This window comes from Schistocerca piceifrons, chromosome 5, assembly GCF_021461385.2.
Source record: "Schistocerca piceifrons isolate TAMUIC-IGC-003096 chromosome 5, iqSchPice1.1, whole genome shotgun sequence".
Taxonomy (NCBI): domain Eukaryota; kingdom Metazoa; phylum Arthropoda; class Insecta; order Orthoptera; family Acrididae; genus Schistocerca; species Schistocerca piceifrons.
The window spans coordinates 402,725,300-402,743,783 of NC_060142.1; the positions used below are offsets into that span (position 1 = coordinate 402,725,300).

General features: G+C 41.2%; 1 protein-coding gene across 1 annotated transcript in view; it reads left to right on the forward strand.

Moving 5' to 3' along the window:
• The window catches only part of LOC124798449 (sex peptide receptor), a 527,798-nt gene that overhangs the window by 434,774 nt on the left and 74,540 nt on the right, over positions 1–18,484 (forward strand). Inside the window, exon 4 of the mRNA XM_047261868.1 lies at positions 12,866–13,314. Within this exon, the coding sequence (XP_047117824.1) occupies positions 12,895–13,314 (420 nt within the window). The 5' untranslated portion in view covers positions 12,866–12,894. The remainder of the gene's footprint in view (positions 1–12,865; positions 13,315–18,484) is intronic.

Genomic DNA, 18,484 nt, shown 5'->3' on the forward strand with positions numbered 1-18,484 from the left:
TAGCAAGACGACATACTTATTTTCCAGATTAATCATACTATTTTCCGTTACGCTGTCTTGGCTAGTGCGGATTTATTTTCTCGCCAGAGCCTTCCGTCCCGTATGTGTTCAATGCAAAGTAGAGGCCACTGTAGCGTTTTTCTTCTGTAATATTATTCACATTCACGCGAGATCTGATAGACGTTAAGTGTATGAAGTCAGATCTTTAACGCTTCTCAAAACGTTTCTTATTTCTGCAGGTGCTCGAAATATTAATTTCATACCTTTCTTAACAGTGATCATCCGATTCTTGTGGAAGCTGCATCCACCAACGGTATCTTCTGTACTTCTTCATGCTTTCTCCCTCTACGCTATCGTCGTTGCGTCTCTCTTCCCACAGCATCATCTTAATTTTTTCCGCTCTGTAGTCATTGGCAGTAAGTCTTATTTAAGTGATCCAGCTCCACTGACAAGTCGCTGTCGCCACATATTTTCTTCACTCTGGGTACCGTCGTCATAAGACAGTATTATCGCCGTCCTGGTGACAGCTAGCGATACTATGCGGCAGGAAAGCTGTACAGGTTTTATTGCGCTGACACGACCCTAAAATGCTGATAGCCTTATTTCGTGTTTCCTGTTCTTATGGTTTCTGGAAACTTTGCAAGCTGGCTTTCACGGGAAAGCTGACTTTTGCAAGTGTCTACCAACTACGGTTTCACAGCACTGCGCTGATGCAGTCCCACGATTGAAACAGGCCTGTGGCCATGCCGCCCTTCTTTGTATACGTAGCGCCACTGAGAAGTACTGAAATAATCCTTGGTTCCGAGTTCGATCACAATCATTGCTGAATTTTTGAGTAAGAATCATCAGTAACGAGGCACGACAACTTTCGGTATTAGAAAACTACCTCGTCCTGCCACACTTGGAGTGGAAAACTGCCCTTAAAAGTCGGAAGAATCAGCAATGTCAACGAAATGATCAAATTACTACATCAGAGACGCGTAATGTGAATTCACAACGTATGCAACCTGTAACATAGGAGTTACGATGATCAATCCAGTAGCCAAAGATCCCGTTTTGTGGCCCCTTCCGATCTCTTGGAGGAAACTGCAAATTGGAAGCTGATCATAAAGAAAGGATTTAATAACCAACAAAAGAATAACATCCTACAAGTCGGATAGTGGAATGTCAGAAGTCTGAATGTAGCAGGAAAGTTAGAGTATCGAGAAAATGAAATGAAAAGTCTAAATATAGAGGTAGTGCGGTAATAGGAATGAAAGAGGAAAACACTAACTGAGTTTGGCAATAACTTTCCGCTGGTAACAGTGAAAACGTGGTCAAAAACCATAAGAAGTTGGAGTACGAGTATACTTGGAAAATGTCTATAGATTCCCGCGGAATCACATGTTGCCCATACTCAGTTTTTGGACTGTAAGAACGTCCCCAGGAATATATATAGACCCAGATCAGAATTTATTAATGACGAAGAATAGACTGAACTCAGAAAATCATCAGGAAGCATCAATGTGGAAAGAAATGGTATACTGGAGTAATTACCGATAATGAGATCTTCCAGTTGTTCTCTACTGTTACGGATACTTCAGTAACGAAAACCACAGTAGAATGTAGGAATAGACATCTGCAAAAAACGTCAGTGACAGAAGCTGGACGGACATATTTAGGTACAAGAAAGGTTACTGCAAAGAATACTTGGATAACAGACAAAGTACATCACTTGGTCAACGGAAAAAGGAAGAACAATAAAGTTCAGGGAAAGACAGGAACACAGTAATATAAGTCGCACTGGAATGATTTAAATTGCAAGTTTGAGGAAGACAAGGCGGAATGGCTGCAAAATAAAGCGAAGAAACGTGTAAATCAGACTGATTAACCAAACAGAATATTGTGAAAAGCCCTCGGTAAAATTAGAAGCGAATGCTTCAAAGTTAAGAGTCCCAGAGGAATTAAACCGTTGAACGCTGTGGGACAGCGGATTGGTGAAAATAGTTCATTGTAGGCCTCTACAAAGGGGACTACTTTTCCGATTAAGTAATAGAAGAAGAAATAGGAGTGGGTATGGAAGACGTAGGGAGTCTGATATTAGAGCAATGGAAAATTTGCTAACAAATAAAGCGGTAGTTTAGACAAAACAGCTTTAGATTTTCTATAATCAGAGAGAAGTGGTGAGAATAAGACAATTGAAGCTCGTTTGTGGAGTATACGCCGTTTGTGAAATATATGATACGGTAGCGGTACCATCCACAGGACATGTGCCCTCTAATGGAAGAAGTGTCATGATGATCTACCTATTGGCAAAAGATTCCGGAATACCCCAGTTCGGATCTCCGGGAAGGGACTGTGCTACAGACGAATGTTGAAAACTAGGTGGACTGATAAGGTAGGGAATGAGGAGGTTCTGCGCAGAATCCGAGAGGAAAGGAACCTATGAGAAACACCTTAAAGAAGAAGGGCAGGATGATAGGACACCTGTTAAGACATGAGGGAATGACTTCCATGGTCCTAGAGGGCAAAAACTGTAGAGGAAGACAGAGATTGGAATACATCCAACTAATAATTGAGGACGTAGGTTGCAAGTGCTACTCTGAAATGGTTCAAATGGCTCTGAGCACTATGGGACTTAACATCTGTGGTCATCAGTCCCCTAGAACTTAGAACTACTTAAACCTAACTAACCTAAGGACATCACACACATCCATGCCCGAGGCAGGATTCGAACCTGCGACCGTAGCGGTCGCGCGGTTCCGGACTGAGCGCCTAGAACCGCTAGACCACCGCGGCCGGCTGCTACTCTGAGATGAAGAGGTTAGCGCAGGAACGGAACACGTGGTGGGCCGCATCAAACCAGTCAGAAGGCTAATGACAAAGAAAAATGCTGAAATTAACATGAACAGATAAGCTGGGGAACTCTCAGTCAGCTTAGCGGCTCAGACATCCATGTCGCTAAAGGAAATAATATACAGAAGAACGAAGAAGAAAAATCAGAAACTGTCAAATAAGGATCAGTTTCGCTTTAGGGTACTTAAATGCGCCAGAGACGCAGTTCTGACGTTGGGATTCATAATAAACTCAAGAGTTAAGAAAAGTCGGATCATCTTGACAGATTTATTTAAATCAGGACACCTTGACAGATTTTGATTCAACATTGTAAAATTCTTAGAAACATAGATGAAATCTTAGAGAAAGACGGGTGCCAGAACCAAGAGTAAAAAATAAGACGGTAAACGAACAACGACGTGCCGAAATTACAAACCGTGCAGGACGGGAATGTAATATTTCGCCCTTTTTCGTCCCTAGCGTTCACACCATACATCGAAGAACCAACGACAGAAATAAAATGAATGTACAAGAGTGGGATTAAAGTTGAGTTTGAAAGGATAACAATATTAAGATTCGTTCATATTATTGCTATTCTCATTGAAAGTTAGTAATATTTGCCGGACGTACTGAATGGAGTGTAACGTCTAATGTGAACAGTTTGTGGATTGAGTGTCAACCAGAGGCAAAGGTATGAAGATAGGGAAGAGTGAGGGTAACAATCAACGAACCAACTGGGGTTCACGAAAAAGAAGTAGTGAAGGAATTCTGCTATCATGGAAGCAAAAAAACAGACGCAAAAAAATGAAGGACATATAGTGAAAACTAGCACAGGCAAGAACTGAATTCATGGTCAAAATAAGCCTAGCAGTATCAAACATATAATTTAATTTTAGGAAGAAATATCAGACAATTTATATTTGGGGCTCAGCATTGTATGAAAATAAATCATGGACTTTGGGAAAACCGAAAAAGAAGATAATCTAAGTCGTTTAAATGTGGTGTCATAGGAAGATATTGATTATCTGGTTTAGTGGTGGTAAATGTTCTCAAAATCGGCAAGAATGGAGCGTGAGGTAGCCGTTGAAAGGAAGAAAGGATAGGATGAAAGGACAGGAATTAAGGCATCAAGGAGTAACTTCCATGGGCGTTGAGGCAAATGTAGCGAGTAAAAACTGAAAAGGATGAGTGAGACTCGAATATATCGAAGAAATAATCCACTGACGACGTTGGATTTATTCGATCTGCTATGACTTCTTCTCTTCTGCAATCCTTTCACAATCCCTTCATCTCAGAATAGCATTTGCACCCAGTCAGATGGCCGATGAGGAAAGAAAGAAACTGCACCATATTATGGTTAAAATGGGAACTACCTCAGCTGCAAATTATTCATAGAACCTGACAGGAATTCCGTCGGTCACTGTAATCTACTCTAATTTTACCATTTTTAACTGCTTGTCGACACCAATAACACTAGTGTCTATACCACCCACCTTTGAAGTCGTTGCGACAAATAAGTTAGGGAAGTAGGTGTTATCTTACTAAAGGAAGATCTGAGAAGAATCCAGTTGAGTCTTCCTGCTTATGCTTTGCTATCTGAAATTCCAGTTCAGTTCACGGACAGCCTTTAACCATGAACAGACTATATTTAGGGTTTGTAAGTGATCTTTAAATAATATTCAGCTTATGTAGTCAGTCAAGGCACAACACTTTCTCTTCTCTACAACCAAAAGTGTAAATGATAACGTTTCACTATTTTCCATTACGGATATGGGGCCAGTTTGCAGAGTTAAAAAAACGGTAGGGAGCTAGGATCCGGGAGTGGTAAGGTGCTGAGGACAAAGAAAATTATACATATATTTCTCTAGTAAAGGACAGTTTCTAAATTACAGTATCTGTAATAATATAGAGAATTTTAATAATTTGTGTTACAAAGACCACAGTGCGAATAAAGACAACAGAATATTCAAAATAACTGACACTCCTACAGAGACTTTAAAATAAGGAAGTGAGCACTAATAAAGCAACAAGAATAAATGTTACAAGAGCAAGTAAGGACAAATGCAAAGTAATGGGACCTAATGCATGCATGTACCAATGTACGGTTCAAATGGCTCTGAGCACTATGGGACTTTGCATCTTAGGTCATCAGTCCCCTAGAACGTAGAACTACTTAAACCTAACTAACCTAAGGACATCACACACATCCATGCCCGAGGCAGGATTCGAACCTGCAACCGTAGCGGTTGCGCGGTTGCAGACTAAAGCGCCTAGAAGAGCTTGGCCACTACGGCCGGCTATCAATGTACGGTAATGAAGTCCAGACCCTCGCCTGGAATGGTAGTTCAGTATAGTACACAATCTAAAACATACACCTAACTTATAAGTGGCTAATAGCGCAGGGAGTCAAACGTGACACCTAGTTAAGGCAGACAACAGAGCCCTTGCGACTCACCAGTACATTAAAAAAGTATAATTTACAAATATAAAAAGTCACAAAACACACCTGGGCCCTTCAAACATAGCTGACAATAAAAAGTTAAAGAGACCTGAACTTAAAAAAAGAAGTACGCACTGGTAGTGGAGGTACAGCTAGGTAAAAGTAGACTGACAAGGAAACATTCTAAGGCTATCGGAATCAAGAAGGTGCGTACACAAATATTACGGGTGATATCAAGTTCTTTTGCATCAAAAGCTTATGGACAGCGACGAAAGAGTATAAAAATACAACAAATAATACACTCACTAGGGTGCCAGGTAACGGCAGATGTCGGCCGATGAAGAAAAAACTGACAAAAAGAAATTCTAAGAACACAAACTTAGAAACATACACGCATCAACAGTGCAAATAAAAAAAAATCTCTCACGAATATCTCTTGTAACAAAATCAATGCGAAATTAACCAGGACAGCGTATATTACAAGAACATCACACGAAACTCATTAGATAAAGCACAGATGTTTTCACAAACCATGCCGGATATTTAACGGATGATGCTCACTGTTATTCCTGCGTCAGGCCTGGGAGAATTAAGAGGAACGGCAGGGTGACGGTCAAAAACATCCGAATTTTTTTTATTACGGAATTTAAATGTATATACATTGAAGAAATATTCCCCCAAATATTTTGAACGAACTCCAAAAAGTAACGATTCTGTGAGCGTTTGAAGCTGATCGTGCACGGCACGCCTCGGCGTTGGAGAACCGGTTCCGCGCTCACGCTCCCTTCGTTGCGCCTGTGAGATGGTTGAGTAAGCCTGATCTGCTGGTGAGTTGTCTGTGCGGTTTTATTCAAAATGTGAACGACAGTTTCAGCTGTCTCATTTGGAGAAATGCTCCAAAAATAACATCCAGTCGAAGCGTAATCGTCAACAAACCTTCAAATGTAACCGTATGTCTATTTAATGTGGCCATACTACATTAATGCATGTGTCAAATGCACTTCAAATCAAGATCGGTGATGAAATAGGCCAATTCTGTGAAAATAGATACGCCATCGGCGATGCACTCAGCGACCAAATGGGCTTTGAGAACGGAAATGGAAGCCTATCACGTCAAATGTAGAATGCGGCCATCCACTAGCCGGGGAGACAGTTATTATGGACCAGGCACAATGATCTCTCGTAAGTTGGAAGCTTTCTCCTTTTTTTATATAAGATAATTACTTGTCAAACTTTAAATGCGTTTTTCTCAAACCCATGATTTTCGGCATGTTAGCCGTCGCCCACGCTACAGTTTTCATCCGATTTTAATGATTTTTGGCCTTCCTTGAAGCAAATTAAATTCTGTTCTGTTCATGGTATCCGACTTTTTTTATGTTGAAATTTAGTTATTTTCGGCCGAAAGAGGGATCAAACAATGAGCTATTTTTTCAAATGCCTATAATTTCGACAGCAAAAAATTCTTTTGCAAGTTTGTAAAATGAACTAAAATTACGTCTGTAAGGATCAGGGTGATGTGTTAATTCCATGTTCCAGATGATCAAGACCGGAGTTGCAGAGACAACCGTCGATCTACCTCCTTTCGGAGCTCCCTCGGGAAAGTCCAAATTACATAGTGAAGATATTAATGTTTTTCAATAAAAATACTAATAAAATCTTGAACGTATGCTCTATTGATTGCAGTAAACCCTGTTTCTCTACTACCGAGAAAAAAAACCTTAATTTGAGCAGTATTTTCGTCCGTCACTTTGTCGTTCCCCTTTAAAGACGGTGCATGTGGGGACCTACAAGCAAGGAAGAATGAAGCAGGGCTAGTCGAACTCCAAAGTACATCTCACTGCCACAGACACATAGGGACTCGGTGACTCCCAGTAGGCAATAGCCCGTTTCCAGCAGTAAACATACACCATCCAAATGCACCAAGATGACGTGCATGACTAGTAGGCTCACGCTGCGAGCATGCTTAAATCTCGCTCATGAGTCGCCAGAAAAACGTGGTTGGGCAACAAAACCTAGTTTCCGCAAGCCGAGGTATCGAAATAAGCGTTCCAATGGGTCACTTATTCCCTGCCCCTACCATATAATCAATTCATCAACGTACTTAAAACTGGTTGTATAACACTGAAAAAAAAAGAAAACATGTGGCACTGCAGTTGTCGACAGGGGTAACCGAAGTAAACTACACTGAAGAGCCAAATAACTGATACACCTGCCTAATATCGTGAAGACCCTAGCGATCACGCAGAAGTGCCGGTACACGACGTGGCATGGACTCGACTAATGGTTGAAGCAATGGTGGAAGGAATTGACACCATGAATCTTGCAGGGCTATCCATAAAGCGGAAAGAGTACGACGGGTAGCTGATCTCTTCTGAATAGCACGTTGCAAGACATCCCAGATATGCTCAATAATGTTTTTGTGGCCAGTGGAAGTATTTAATCTCAAAAGAGTGTTCCTGGAGCCACTCTGTAGCAACTCTGGACATGTGGGTGTAGCATTGTCCTGCAGGAATTGCCCCAGTCCGTTGGAATGCACAACGGACATGAGAGAATGCTCACTGGTTGCTTACGTACGTGTCACTTTTCAGAGTCGTATCTAAACGTACAGAAGTTTCATATCATTCCAGGTGCACACGTCCCTCACCACTACAGATCCTCCACCAGCTTGAACAATCCCCTGCTGACATACAGGTTCCATTGATTCGTGAGGTTGTCTCCATGCCCGTACACGTCCATCCGCTCAATGCAAACAGGCAACGAGTTTAAAATCATCAACAGTCCAATGTGTGTGTTGAAGAACCCAGGCGAGGCGTAAAGCTTTGTGTCGTGCAGTCATCAAGGGTACTCGAGTGGGCATTTGGCTCCGAAAGCCCATATCAATGATGTTTCGTTGAATGTTTCGCACGCAAAGACTTGTTGATGGCCCAGCACTGAAATCTGCAGCAATTTGCGGAAAGGTTGCACTTCTGTCACGTTAAACGACTCTCTTCAGTCGTCGTTGGTCCCGTTGTTGCAGGATCATTTTTCGGCCGCAGCAATGTCGGAGATTTGATGTTTTACGGGATTCCTGATATTCACGGTACACTCATGAAATGGTCGTACGGGAAAATCCCCACTTCGTCTCTACCTCGGAGATCCTGTATCCCATCGCTCGTGCGCCGACTGTAACACCACCCTGAATCTCATTTATCTGCCATTGTGGTAGCAGTAACTCATCTAACAACTGCGCCAGACTCTTGTTGCCACAGCAGCTATACATCTGCTGAATGATCACAGCCCACGAGATATGTACCAGAGGAGATTTAATCAGGAACTATTATAAATAAAAGCGGAACAACGAATCTAGACAGTCAAGAATCTGGGAATCGGTTTATAAGCGTAACAGAAGATTACATTATGGAAGGCAAACGGTAGCTTACAAAACAATGAAAATGGTCAAACAATAGCAAAACCAGTTCCTCAAATAAACAACATCCAACAAGCTAAATAGATAGAATATTACAAGAATTTGTGGTGTAAGAAAATATGTTCCACAGAGAATAAACACGATGAAATTGATATAGGATGGTAGCTGATTTATGTATGGAAGAACTAAGAGAAGACCTCTACTTCACAAAGAATAGAAAAGATACTGGTATGGTTAGCATAAAAGCTGAACACTCGTTAATCTCACTCTTCCCTATCTTCATCACCTTCGCCTATGGTTTACACTTTTGTAAAATGTCTATAGCCAAGAACGCATGCCTGTACCAGTTTCCTTTGGCGCTTCAGTGTAAATTACTTCCCACGTCTAAATACGTCCATAATTCCTATCTAAAACCGACATCAGTGTCAGCCAAATATTATAGTATTTATTGCTCGGGTATTAAGTTCCTCTTGCATTTGAAACATTTGTGACCATCGGCTGTCACACTGTGGAAGCTACGTGTCGCTTCAGTGGAATATCTTATGAATAGTTGCACATCCTCATATTTCGTGATGAAACTGTTGTGATCAAGCATGGCAAAAATGCACAATGAAGTGTTAATTTCAGTATATGATGTAGCGATATTGATATTTGTCCAGTAAAAGCACAAGCACCCTTCACATTTCTACTACGACTCTCCACAGCAGTCTCCTTGCCGTTTCAAAAGTATAAGATAGCGAAAACAATTTTCATCAAGAATATATCATTCGGGAAACGAGTTGTTTGTCAGATGATTGCGAATGTGTGGTTACAAGCAGCCACTGACCTACACCATTCTCCTAGTTAGTACAAATCTATTTAGTAAGATAATCTTTAGTTGAGGCGTCCATTTATTTAGGCATGAATTGCAGCCATATGGCATGTTTGGGAATGTCGTACCGCCCTGAAGAGAAACTGGCATATTTACCTGCCGGTGTAAGACGACAGCCAACGCGCCACTATAGTCTCAGCTGACCAAATAGAGCAAGGCCTCTATCTTGGCTGATCTTAATCATCTGAATTTTTCAGCCTGGTGTCGTCTCAGTAGTGAAAACAGCTCTCCCATTGAAATGGTGAAAGTAGTGGAACAGCTAATTGTAAAGGTTTGTCAAGATCTGTGATAAGCTGCTGGGGTGTTTAAAATAATCCGTAATTCAGAGCAGATAAAAGTACAGCGTAGCATCCAAATACGACAATAACACGTCGAACACCCCCTCTCACAGGTACCAGTTTTGGATGAGAGTGTTTTAACTAGAGCAGGAGTTCGCAAACATTTCCGCCAAAGAAGCACACGAGAATCATGGTACTGTGTTAGAAGAGCTTGTTTATTTTGAAGATTAATTTTTTTTGCAGTTATTGCTTCGGGAAACTTTAAGTCATAGCTCAGACCACAAAAATGATAATACAATCTTAAAATAACAAGGAAAAATGACAAAAAGAAACGCCATGTTTTTAATAGACTTTCGTGGATTCATTTCCCGTGGAACTCCAGTAGTTTGGAAACCCTGACCTAGAGGATAGGGCTCTTAAGAACACAGGATGCTGTTTTGGTCGGTACTCCGTTGTAGTAATTGATTTTAGAATCACACGACGTAATGCGCACTGGCGATCGTTGTAAACAGTTTCCGCTTTTTTCCATAGTTTTTGTTGTTATTCATTAGGCTCCGTTCTGGATGGAATATATAAATATTTCGCGTTCTACAGAAATACGTACTGTATAATATGTTTATGCTATTTGAAATGTGTCTTTAATTCTTCAGGTACTGCTTTCTATGATGAGTAAAATATTATATACATTTTACCTAACATATGCACAGTTGAATCATATTTCGTCGGTCTTGCACAATGTTCTACATTAAAACGGAAGATCTTTTACCAAGTAACATGGGATATTTGCACATTAATTGAGTTTCCTAAATGTCCTAAAATTTTATCTTCCCTATAAATGGAAATTCTGTTATTTTCCGACAACTTCCATTTCAAAATTCACTTAACTTTTATTTAATTTTAGAAAATAATTCTGCTTAATTTGATTTCACTTACTGATTTTTGCAATAATATAACGTACAGACGATTAAATACAGTACTGACAAATTTTTTCGACTGCAACGCCTCAAAATTTCAATTAAATATTCTTTCATAGGTACATGACCATGTCGCACAATGAAACATGTTTTCACATTTATAAAAACCTTAGTTTTTCGGAGCAACGATTGTAATTTCAGTGAAAGTCGTCAGCATATAATAAGTGAATGTCATAATCTAAAAGAGGAAAATGAAAATACACACATCAAAAAAAGTTTTGCGTCACCTCGGTTCAGAGAGTTCCGGAACTTGTACAGAAAATAGGTATAGAGATCAACATAAACATCACTTCCGCCCTTTTCATTGCTCATGAAAACTACAGATTGCAGGTTGTACTACCATACAGCGAGGCCTTCATAGGGGGATGTCCAGATTGCTGTGCACACCGGTACCCTGTAGTACGTCCTCTTGTATTGATGCATGCCTGTTTTCGTCGTGGCGTACTTACCACAAGTTCATCAAGCCACTGTTGGTCCAGATTGTCCCAGTCTTCAACGACGATTCGGCATAGGTCCCTCAGAATGGTTGGTGGGTCACGTCGTCCATAAACAACCCTTTCCAATCTCTCCGAGGCGTGTTCGATAAGGTTCATGTCTGGAGAACATGCTGGTCGCTCTAGTCGAGCGATGTCGTTACCTGAAGGAAGTCATTCACAAGATATGCACGACGGGGGGCAACGAATTGTCGTCCATGAAGGTGATTGCCTCGCCAGTATGGTGAAGATATGGTTGCACTATCGGTCGGAGGACGGCATTCACCTATCGTATAGCCGTTACGGTGCCTTCCATAACCACCATCGGCGTAGGCGGCCCCACATAATGCCGCCCCAAAACAGCAGAGAATCTCCATCTTGGTGCACTCGCTGGACAGTGTGTCTAAGGCGTTCAGCCTGAACGGGTTGCCTCCAAACACGTCTCCGACGATTGTATGGTTGAAGTCATATGCGACACTCATCGGTTAAGAAAACGTGATGCCAATCCTAAGCGATCTATTCGGGATATTGTTGGGTCCATCTGTACCGCTCTGCATGGTCTCGTGGTTGCAAAGATGGACCTCGTTATGGACGTCGGAAGTGAAGTTGCTCATCACGCAGCCTTTTGCGCTCAGTTTGAGCCGTATCACGCCGTCCTGTGAGTGCACGCAAAGCATTATTCATCATGGTGCCGTTGTTGTAAGGGTACCTCCGAGCCATAATCCGTAGGTAGCGGTCATCCACTGCAGCAGTAGCCCTTGGGCGGCTTGAGCGAGGCGTGTCATCGACCATTCATGTCTCTCTGTATCTCCTCCATGTCCGAACAACATCGCTTGGGTTCACTCCGAGACGCCTGGACACTTCCTTTGTTGAGAGCTCTTCCTGGCACAAAGTAACATTGCGGACGCGATCGAACCGTGGTATTGACTGTCTAGGCATGGTTGAACTATGAACAACACGAGCTGTGTACCTCCATCCTGGTGGAATGACTGGAACTGATAGGCTGTCGGACCCCCTCCGTCTAATGAACGCTGCTCATGAACAGTTGTTTATATGTTTGGGCGGGTTTAGTGACATGTCTGAATAGTCAAAGGGACTGTGTCTGTGATAGAATATCCACAGTCAACGCCAATGTTCAGAAGTTCTGGGAACCAGGGTGATGCTAAACTAGTCTTGATGTGTGTATATCAAATTTATGTTATGTGGCCAGTTAGGGTCTGAAAAGTGTACCTAGGTACAAAACTTCCCCTTATAGTAAATTCTAACATGTAGTGTCCTGAATCAGTATTCTTGTAACGTGGGCCACGGACGAAACTTGGAGCTAATTAGATGGGGACTTGATGGAAGAGTTTACATATCAAATGCCATTATACTGTCTGCGGAATAGTGGTTACTGAATCCTGGCACACATCCACAATTATCTTGCAAAAGGCTCTTTGAGTACTCATGTCCAGTGGAATGTTTTTGCTTCTGTTTTCGTATGCTTTTACCCTTGTCAATTCTCGCTATTAATTACGATGAAACCGCTTCATTCATCACACAATTAGTTTCCACAATTAACCACCACATATCAGAGGCCTTCAGTAATCCTCGGCGTACTGTGTTGCAGGTATCTACGGTAGTGGTAGAAGCGCCATAATGGACAACAGTACGTGTGGCAACGTAGCCGAGGTGTCCCTCGACTTGGACCCGGATGCTGACGTCGAGTGCCCACCGGTGAAGGCCATGGTGCTGGTTACGTGCGGTAACGTGAGCAGACCGATGCCGTTCCTCAACGTCTCTACCGAAGTTCCCATCGAGTATGCACAGCCCATGCTGGGCTACGCGATGCCCTTCCTGCTGGTGATCACCATCATCGCCAACACGCTGATCGTAGTCGTGCTGTCCAAGCGGCACATGCGCACGCCCACCAACGTCGTGCTGATGGCCATGGCGCTGTCCGACATGCTGACACTGCTGTTCCCGGCGCCGTGGCTCTTCTACATGTACACCTTCGGCAACCACTACAAACCGCTGGCGCCCACCAGCGCCTGCTACGCCTACCACATCATGAACGAGGTAAGTCGCTTGCTTACATCTAGAACTACTTGCAGCCACTTCATTTCTTGCGGAAAATAGAAAATGTTCTGTGAGATACCATGCCATCTATTCTGTAGTGTCCTTTCTTCTCTATTTCCTCAAGTAAATGTTTGTTTTCATATTTCCCAAAGAAATCATATACATATGGAATATTTTCTATGATCTCCATTGGCAGACGTAAAAGATAGCACCAGATATAAATAAAGACTACACGAGATATGCATGTTTATGTGCTTACTGATTATTTTAGGTTTCTGTGTCTGGAAACCAAACGTGACAAGGGATTTTTTGTTGTCCAGCCACAAATCGTAAAGGTTGCCTCTCTAGTGACAGTTTGGACTGGCCAGGAAGTGTTAAATAACTTCCACAGCACCACCTTCGCACATGTCAGCATCCAAGTCACCGTATCCCACCTGATCATATTTGTTTTCACTGGTGCCAGCCGTGTTCTTATGTGGTTCGTGGTTCTTCATGTTTTCCAGTTTGTTATGGGGTCCCAAAACACACACTTCTTGTGCTGGTGGATAGTCAGGTGGTGGTTCTCCAATGACGGCATCTAAGAGCCTTTTACGAGATCTCAGTCGTCCAGGCCCACACTCAGTGCCAAAGAGAGGATGTCTATCATCTCTCGTTTTTCTGAGACTCTCTGTAATTTAGTGAGAAGGTCTTCGGGAGCTGGGTCTGACAAGGCCAGCAGCTCTATAAAGATTGGGTAGGGGCGTGGGTTAAATACACACTGTTGTGATTCGATATGTTTCATTAAGCCTTACGTCGACCTTCTTGGCTTAATTCTAGTACATACTGGGTAGGCATTTTAGGTCGTTGACAACCACAGTACTTGGCCAGTGGTTCTCAGGATAGCAGATTTTGCTCCCCATTTGCAGTTAACGAGATCGCTGAAATACTACTGCATGGGGGCTTAATTAAATATATGATTGAAAATATTTTTTAGTTGCTGTATGTCCGATTACGTAAGTCTCGTAAACGGTTGGCCCTGACTAGTATTATTACGCTATCTGACTGCTAAGAACAATGTAAGAAAATTTTCATAAACACAGTTAATTAATTAAGTCCCCAGCAACTATAAAACCTACAAAATCCAAGCACAAATGTAACTGTTCTGTATGTGGGAGTGTGACTCAACGCCCACATCTGGCACGGTTCTTTTCCAACAAGACAAGAATTTTGATACCAATTATACTGACGTGACAAAAGAAATTTAGAAAAACTATAATTACGCAAGAAAACCAAAATTCACTCTAATACAAGAACACGAGCCAGATGCTTTGTTGACTGAACCTGTAGTGACACATTATTTCAGATACACAACTAATAAAGGAACATTATAAATTTTACCTTCATATATATTGACGAAATGCACTCATTACAATAACATCTGCTATCTCTCCCATCAAATAACTGCATAGGACATGGAACTACACTCTTTACTACAACATCTTGCTCCAACTTCACAACAACCACGAGCTCTGCCCACGCACACACTGTCTCTATGAGTTCTTAACACACACTGTCCTCTCCAATGTCACAACAAGCACTGACTGCTACGATCTCGTAACACGCACTGTGGAGGCGGCTTAATAGTACTCTTTGGCGCACTCTCTGGCGCAGTGGCACAGTGTAGCCACCTTTCATATGCCCCTCCTCCACAGGCCAGAATTTGATGGTATTTTTGCCAGCATTGGTGGTGAAAATACCACCAAATTCGTCCAGAAAAATACAGACAAAAATAAAAGATAATATTAATACCTAAACATCACATAACTAGTTAAAAATTTTGGCTTTGCACTGACCTTTTACTAACCTAACATATAAAATACAGTAGGCAATACAACTTCTCTTCATACATGTGACTTTACATAATAGTTTACACAATATACAAAAAATCAGTTTATACAAATGTTCACATAAAATGCTTTCAATGATTAGTTTATACAAAAAAGACACTAACAGGTGACATCTTTTCAGTAGAAGCAGTCCATCAGTTGCACCCAGTAAAATTTAGCAGGTACACCCAGCAACAAGTAACATTAGTTCAGTAGAAGCAGTTCATCAGAAGCACCCAGCAATGTTGAGTAGGTGCAGACAGCAACAAGTGACTTCATTTCAGTAGAAACAGTTCATCAGTTGCACCCAGCAATGTTGAGTAGGTGCAGACACCAACAAGTGACATCATTTCAGCAGAAGCAGTTCCATCTGTGGCACCCAGTAAAGTTGCAGAGGTACACACAGCAACAAGTCACATTAGTTCAGTAGAAGCAGTCCATCAGAGGCACCCAGCAATGTTGAGTAGGTGCAGACAGCAACAAGTGACACTATTTCAGTAGAAGCAGTCCATCAGTTGCACCCAGCAAAGTTCAAGAGGTACACACAGCAACAAGTCACATTAGTTCAGTAGAAGCAGTTCATCAGTTGCACCCATCAATGTTGAGTGCAGGTGCACACACCAACAAGTGACTTCATTTCAGTAGAAACAGTTCATTAGATGCACCCAGCAATGTTGAGCAGGTGCAGACAGCAACAAGTGACATTATTTCAGTAGAAGCAGTTCCATCTGTGGCACCCAGTAAAGTTGAGAGCAGGTGCAGACACCAACAAGTGACATCATTTCAGTAGAAGCAGTTCATCAGTTGCACCCAGCAATGTTGAGCAGGTGCAGACAGCAACAAGTGACTTCATTTCAGTAGAAACAGTTCATCAGTTGCACCCAGCAATGTTGAGTAGGTGCAGACACCAACAAGTGACATCATTTCAGCAGAAGCAGTTCCATCTGTGGCACCCAGTAAAGTTGCAGAGGTACACACAGCAACAAGTCACATTAGTTCAGTAGAAGCAGTCCATCAGAGGCACCCAGCAATGTTGAGTAGGTGCAGACAGCAACAAGTGACACTATTTCAGTAGAAGCAGTCCATCAGTTGCACCCAGCAAAGTTCAAGAGGTACACACAGCAACAAGTCACATTAGTTCAGTAGAAGCAGTTCATCAGTTGCACCCATCAATGTTGAGCAGGTCCAGACACCAACAAGTGACATCTCTCAACCGAAGCAGTTCCACAAAATTCACAAGCACTGATCACACAGTTCATCAGCAGAAATTAAACACGACCAAATGTCACACATCATGTTGAAAAGTGCAGGTAACAGTTCAGAATATTTATCTTCACTAATCAGACAGTTCAGGCATGAACAATAGTTTGAATGCACATACAAATGCTTTTACAGTAACATACAAATCATAACAAACACACAAATGATGTCAGATAATTTTCATATTAACTATTACAATACACAAATACCAGTAAACCTATAATATTTATGGGTGTCAGTGCAAGCCACTACCAACAAATAAAATAATACTTAGGAGATAGGTGGGTAGGATTAGTAAAGGAAAACACACAGAACACACTCACTCATCCTTCATCCACATTAAGTACTACTGTGTAATCAAATAGTGTTAATTGTGTAAATGTAATTCTGTCAAAATCTGATGTTCATCATGTGTATCAAGTAGTACTGGCAGCAATGTATAACAGTCAATAATAGTTAGTCAACGTCATAGTCATCATGTCAAGACCAATGTTTGCCAAGCCAGATCAAATGTACTGTTGCTGAACAACTGTCAGTGAGCCACGATATGCAATTACTTCCTCTCTCCAAAAAAAAGTATATACTGCTTAGTGATTTAACAAAGTGTGTGTATAGACTGTCTTCTTTCTACTTTAGTGTTTTAGTCTGCTCTCTTCATCCTCTTTGTTCCATAAGACCAACAAAAAAAATATGCTCCTCACTTACTTTACCTCTTATCCACCAAAACTCCAATAATCATCAGTATCACATAATCTCAATAATACCTCAATAATACGTCGATAAATGTAAACCTCAGCACCAATATCACCTTACCTCTTGTCCACAAACAACTTCATATACTCTCAATACCTATAATAATACATCGATAAATATAAACCTCAGCACCAATATCATTTCACTTCAATAACAACTCTTTCCTCTAGTCAGTCTCCTCGAACAAGAACAGATAAAATCCTAATGCAACTTCAATTCAGCATCCCATACAATCCGAAGACACAGTGTCCACACACAACCTCTGTGTAATCCATCTGACCCAAATTTTCTACTCATTATAAATTATAAACAAAGAAATGCATACATGACCTCTAACAGACTTAGTTCGAATAACTCTCAGTAATTAAGTACGATTACGGAGTGTGAATGATCATAATATTTCACAGTGTGTACACCACTTCAAGAATTATGGCAAACAGAAGCAAACATGTGGAGTATTTCTTGTGTCAAGTGTCACTTCCTATTTCAATTGCTTACGAAAAATGGAGTCTAATAATTGTTAATGGTCTAAACCTCGTAATGGTATGTCATGTCGTTAGCTTCCTTCCTATTAGCATAAATTTATACAGCTTCCATAAAACCTCAGCTCATGTGACTTCAATGACTTTCTTGTACTAATGTCGTTCGTCGAATTATAGCAGTTCATTTTCTTATCTTAAAATGTAAGGCACTGAGCGTAAGCAAAACAAGCGATAGCGAGTAAATATACCAGTGGAGAACAGAATGTCAACAAGTGGATGCAGCACAATCCCTACAACGAGGCTCTGCCAAGCGAACAATCTATAATTAATACAGTAGTGTGACCTAAACTCTATGTTTATACACAGTACAACAGCGTTTCTATACACCAAATTAAAGAGCAGTTATGGCAACAAAACAGAAATGTGTAAATATGTAATCCATACGCATAGCAGTAAACATATATCTTACGTAATAAACAGGTCATTAGCATCATATCAGCATAAGCAAATAAATATTCATATGTCATCTTAATAAGCAAACATGAAGGCACAAGCAGATAAATCACAAAGTATAACTTACATAACTAAACTCATCAGCACAATAAATCAGGTTACAATTATAATTCAAATAAATAAGCACAGCAGGCACATAATAAAAAAAATATGACATCAGTGAAAAAGCATAGCACCCAAGCGATGCATAATCTATACAAGTCACAACCCAGTTCATTAATCAATAATTGTCAAAATCAGTCAGTGAAAAAGCATAGCAGCCAAGCGATGCATAATATACACAAGTTACAACCCAGT